The sequence below is a fragment of the Enhydra lutris genome, unplaced genomic scaffold, assembly GCF_002288905.1.
Source record: "Enhydra lutris kenyoni isolate GAN:26980312 unplaced genomic scaffold, ASM228890v2 scaffoldscaffold17, whole genome shotgun sequence".
NCBI lineage: Eukaryota > Metazoa > Chordata > Mammalia > Carnivora > Mustelidae > Enhydra > Enhydra lutris.
The window spans coordinates 18,337,323-18,343,322 of record NW_019154101.1 but is presented as its reverse complement, the minus strand read 5'-3'; the positions used below and the strand labels follow the sequence as shown (position 1 = coordinate 18,343,322).

The 6,000-nt window shown below is 34.5% G+C and overlaps 1 protein-coding gene across 1 annotated transcript in view; it reads left to right on the top strand.

The window, feature by feature from the left end:
• The first annotated feature begins 5,205 nt into the window (after positions 1-5,205).
• The window catches only part of LOC111147752 (triadin), a 296,121-nt gene continuing 295,326 nt past the window's right edge, over positions 5,206-6,000 (top strand). Inside the window, 2 exon segments of the mRNA XM_022503974.1 lie at positions 5,206-5,281; positions 5,524-5,733. Of these exon segments, the coding sequence (XP_022359682.1) occupies positions 5,206-5,281; positions 5,524-5,733 (286 nt within the window).

Genomic DNA, 6,000 nt, shown 5'->3' with positions numbered 1-6,000 from the left:
ACTTCTTTTAGGAGGCTTGTGATTTAGCCTTCAGTGCCTAACCCAACTGTGAATCTGGGTCTTTGGAATCACTACATAAGCAGCCCCTAGTTTTATGTTATGGGGCAGAGTCACAGGGTCTTTCAGCCAGATCCCCACCTCTTTTGCAGCTGATTCTAGCTTTCTGTATTTCATATAAAACAATTTGTATGAAATCAGAAGGAATGGAATTAAAACGTAGGCATGGAAAATATTGCCACATATCCTAGATGCTCTGAGATGCCAACTTCTCAGGAGCATTGCCCATGTCGAATTTCTCAATAATATTTACCTCTCATTTTTCCCCACCATATCAATAACCAGCTCTTGTCATCTTCAAAGTACTTCTCAAACATTAAATAATCTCAGATTACACACTCTGTTATTCACATATTTCTTGACCAGCTGTCAGAGAAGGCAATTTATATTTCCCCTCAATTTTATTCCTCTTGGCTTTGTGTGGCTTCTGCAGTAAATTTGAATGGAAAATGAAAGGTACAATTTAGTATGTTTCTGTAACAAAGGAAACACATAATTTTTCATAAGCAGTATAACCTTCAGATTACTTTCAAATTGCTTGTAGTTTTGCCTTCTGAGTTGGATACACAGAATGTATTTTCAACATCTTTGAGTCTTGATTAATTTTTAAGTGGAAATTTTGAGGATGTGAAGACAAAAACATACAGGAAAAAAAATCTAAAAAATCATTTAGTGTTAACATTTTCATCCATTTTAAAAATTGTACCATATTGGGCGCCTGGGTGGCTCAGTGGGTTAAGCCTCTGCCTTTGGCTCAGGTCATGATCTCAGGGTCCTGGGATCGAGCCCCACATCGGGCTCTCTGCACAGCAGGGAGTCTGCTTCCCCCTCTCTCTGTGCCTGCCTCTCTGCCTACTTGTGATCTCTCTCTCTGTTACATGAAGAAATAAAAAATCTTAAAAAAAAAAAAACTGCACCATATTTGTTTTGTCAGAATTATAAGGTGAAATAAAATTTGGGATTCATAATAATATCAGTTCTTTTAAATATGAAAGTTCTCACTTTAACACTGAACTTACATTGCTTTCTGAATTTATATGGTTTCTCATTTTTCTGATAAAAAAAGAAAAAAAAAGGTATAGAAATTCTTGTCCCTTTAGAAATTTTTTAGTTTTTTAAACATGTGACCAGGAAAAAGGAAAACGTGACCAGGATTTGACTAATTTGTATCAAATCCCAATAGATGTGTTCTTTTGGTTTCAAGATACCAAGCAGGTGCATATGATATTGTCTGCAGAAATACACTCCCACACCCAGTTCACTGAAGTGAATCTGAAGTGCAAAAGCAATTCTTCTGGTGTTCTCCATCTAGCAGTAGCGGGAAGTCTTCCAGAGATTTAAAAACTGGAGATTAGCAACATATTAACTTTCAGGTGGCCTCTCCTAAACACTTGTAATTCACTTACTATCCTGCAAATCATTATTCCAAAGGTTTGATTCACTTGTAGCCCCACTTGGATCTTAAATTGCACTTTGAAGCACTCCTATCCTTCATCCATTTTCAGAACTGCCATTAGAAGTGATGGGAATTTGGCACAAAAATCAATGAAAGGATATGATATGAGATCGTTCTAATTTTTCCTTCTTTGAGATCCATCTCAAGTACAGTTTGTGAAATCTGTTTTTTAAAGGTATTTTTCCATCTTGCTATCATTTCAGCTAAATTGGGTTCATGAACTTGGGATATGTATTCACATAGATTTTCAGAAAAGAAAGGAGATTTGTTGATGCTATTGTTAATTTCTACCTAAAATTATTTCAAAATCTTAATTCATTTTACCACTATTTGCCTTATCAGCTTTTTAATCTCTTAAAAATATGGGGCTGGATTTACTAGTGTTACCTAAAAATGCTTGTACTAGTTATGTCTGGTTATTATTAATACCTACTAATACATACACTTGAATGTATTTGATTTTCTTTTTCCTAATCAGTGATCAGATTTCATGACACTTTTATCAATAGAAGTATATAATTGTTTATTGATAAACATTTAAAAAGTAACACTTTATTAACTAGAGCACTTAATTTTGCATGCAGTATTTTCATTTCTTCCCCCAGTAACTAAAAATTTTCATATGAACTGGACTCAAACTCTAAACACCCCATATACACAGCTGTTAGAAGATTCAAAATTTGTCTTTCTCTTTTAACAAATCCCTTGACACTGTAAACATTTGTATTGCAACAAAGTAACTTTATTTGTTACAGATCATCTCTCTTGGTTTGTTGATAGGGCAAGACAGTCTCCATTAATATGAATAAATTACACTATGTGTCCCTTCTTATGTATTACAAGAAGGAAATTAGTTGATTAAGAAGTCATTGAAGGTGTCATAACATCCCATCTTGACTCCCTGAAAATACCTTAGGCTACATACATGTTAAATGGAAACAAATGCCTGCATTTATTGAAGAATTAGTCTTTCAACTTCCACTACTGTTTCTGAGGTTAATCTTGCCCTTCTGGTCTTTCTTTGCCATTTTAGTAATGGTTGTACTGGCCACAGAGGTGGCCGTAGGAATAATGATGATGATGACGATGATAATAATGAAGAGATACGTTAGCAGCTGTTGTATTTTCATTTATTGAATAACTCAATGTAGCAGGAAATTTTCCAAGCAATTGACATGATTTATTTATCCACCATCATAAACCTGTAAGTCAAGTCTTACCAGCCTCATTCATCAGATATAGAGGTTTTCACTCAGAGGTGAGGAGCCATAATGACCTTCTAGCCATGGAGTTAATCCCAGTCTCTCCTGACTGTAAAACCTGTCGCAGACCTGTTTTGCTTTACTGTTTCCATGAAAAAACTACACCTAACTGAAAGGAAGAGTTGTGCAAGGTAGAGAAAGAGGTTGAAAGATTGAAAGGAACACTTTAATTCCACTCTGAGACCTTCAAGTAATACAAAGAATTCCCTTCAGTTTGAAAATACTAAAACCTTTCAGCTATTATTTAGCACATTCTAAAATAACTATAAGTAATCTTTCTGGTTAGGTGAAATTTATTTTGTGCCAAGTGTCAAAGGAGTATGAAAATTTGAAGTTTGTTTTTTAAATTTGAAATGTAATTTAGAGGTAAAAACTAAAATTAAAAATGGTTAATTGTTGGATTCCTGGGTGGCTCAGTCGGTTAAGCGTTAGACTCTTGATTTTGGCTCAGGTCACAATCTCAGGGTTGTGAGATTGAGCCCCATCCAGCTCTTCACTGGGCGTGGAATCTGCTTAAGGTTCTCTGTCACCCTCTCCCATTGTCCCTGACCCCCCTTCCTCTGCTCCTCTCAAAAAAAGAAAAAAAAGACACTTATGTATATTAGAAGATGATTAATAAAAATTTCCTTTTTTGATATGTAATTCTTAAATTATTTTCAATAATGCAGCCCGTATTTAAAATATATGAAATATATTGTTAAACTGTTATTTTGGAAAAAAATATTGGAATTGTTAGAGATATTTTTTCTCTTTAGGATTCAGTACATATCTGTATAATTTGGGATTGAAAAAAATGTGAGAATCACTTGACTATTCTGGATGGTTTTGACTTGTTCTTAAATGTAACATGATACAGTTGTTTCAGATGATTTCTAAGTTACCCCTAGAGTTAACTTCCTGTGAGTCCAGGATTGTCAATATAATCAGATATGCCTAGTCTCCATTGAGAGGGGCTTGCTAATCATACAAAGGCAGCAACTTTACAGGAATAAAATGAAAGAGCTACAAAAATTTTAAGTGGTTCCTTTGTATATAAAAATACCACAAAAATAAAGAGGTAAGCATCTACTCTTGATTTCAGCACAAGTGATCTCAGGGTGGTGAGATCAAGCCCTGTGTCAGGTTCCACACTGAGCATGGAGTCTGCTTAAGTTTCTCTCTCCCTCTTCCCTTGCGCTTCCCCCACCCTGGCTCGCACCCTCTCTCTCTCAAATAAATAAAATAAATGTTAAAAAAAAAAGAGTTAAACAGTTGAGGGATAAAGCTGCAACTTAAGATCAGATAAAATTTTACTATCATATATGTGTGTTTGTGTATATACATATATATCTACACTCTTGCAATGAGTATAAATATGTATAAATACATATACATGCATAAACATAGATATTTATATATTCACATATACATGTATTTAAAAATATACATACGTATGATCGGGTACATGTATATGTGTGTACAGTTTTTTAAACCATTGAATGGAGGTCGTTTATAGAAAAGCAAACCAAAAATTTCACAAGACAAAATATATAAAGGGAAAACAAGTATACAAAAAGCTCATCTCTAGTAATCAAAGAGTTACAAAAGAAACAGAATTTTCCTTCTGCATGACTGCAAATAGTTTGAACACTGGTAATACCCAGTATTGTCGAGGATAAGAAAACAGATTCCTAGCACGTAAAAATTTCAAAAATAAACCAATTCTCAAATACATATATGTACTTTCATAAGATATAGAAGTGATGTTATTTGTCTAAGAAATTCTATATTTAGGAAATTCCCTAACATAAAAATTATTAATGTTCTGAGAAAAACTCTGCCATGTCCCAAGGTAGAAAATTTTTTGACTAAATTATGCATAGCCATGAAGTGACATGCCATGCAGCCACATAAGTGGTATTTTATGGAACACATATGGCAAGAGAGCTTGTTTATTATATATTGCCTAGAATAAAATATAAAGGAAAGAGTGACGATGACTTCAAAAACAAATAAAACATGTTTATATACCTATCTGTATGTACAGAAAAGTAGGTATAAGTAGAACAACACCTTAATAGCTGTTTCAGGATCATGAGATTATTTATTTTGCTATTTTTAAATATTTTTTGAATTTTCTCCCATAAACATGTAGACCCTTGAAAGCAGGAATAAAAATGTTTACTGAATATAGTGAGATTTTCCAACATCTTTCCACAGAAGATCTTCTGTGCCCCTTCACAAATAAAAAATGAATGGCGTCAATGGAAGGGTCAATTGCACAGTTAAACCAGATTCCAAAAAGGATTTTATCCATTTGAACTACTTTATCATTGATTTTGTTTCTTCCCCAGAGGAAACATTTTTGATTGCATTCAGAACTGACATATGAACCTAAATAAAGGAACAAGGTGTTAAAAAACAACTTGACCAAAAACTCCATTGCCTTTGATGGTAGTGGATATAGGAGGTGATAAGGGAGAAGTAAAAATGATTGAAGGTGATGACCAAGTTTGTGACTCCCATGGTATTATTTACAGAGATTAGGAGAGGAGGAATGCTAATCACTAGGGCATGTGGATTTCGGAGTGGAGGTAAATACTAGGGTAGTGGGCAGGAAGTTTGGCCCTGCCACTAAGGAGGTGTGCTCTACTACAGAAAATGGTACAAACAATTTAAAAATACTTACATAATCTGTGTGTTCTTTTGGTCACCAACATTTAACATGAAGTTCTAAATTGTAATTTCTCTTTCTGAATGTTTGATTAGGAAATGCATCTACTACCACAACTGTGATCGACAGCAAAAATGGATCCGTGCCCAAATCCCCTGGAAAAGTGCTGAAGAGGACGGTCACAGAGGACATAGTGACAACATTCAGCTCCCCAGCTGCTTGGCTTCTGGTCATTGCTCTGATAATCACATGGTCAGCTGTTGCTGTTGTTATGTTTGACCTAGTGGATTACAAAAACTTTTCAGGTAAGGTCTGTGAAATGTGGGTTTTAGAAGAAAAGAAACAACGTTTTTCTCTCCCGTCTTTGTTTCTTTTCATCTCATCTTCCTGGGAGAAATAAAGTTCCCCACAAACATAAAGAGAATGTCAGTGTCTGGTTTCCTTCTTCCCCATTTCCTTCTATTCTTCTTTGAGTGTTGTAGTCAGTGATTTCAAATGAAATATATTTCTGTATTTGTAATGCCGAACACAAGTTGAATGTTACAGTCCGATGAAGATAATGATTAAAAAGT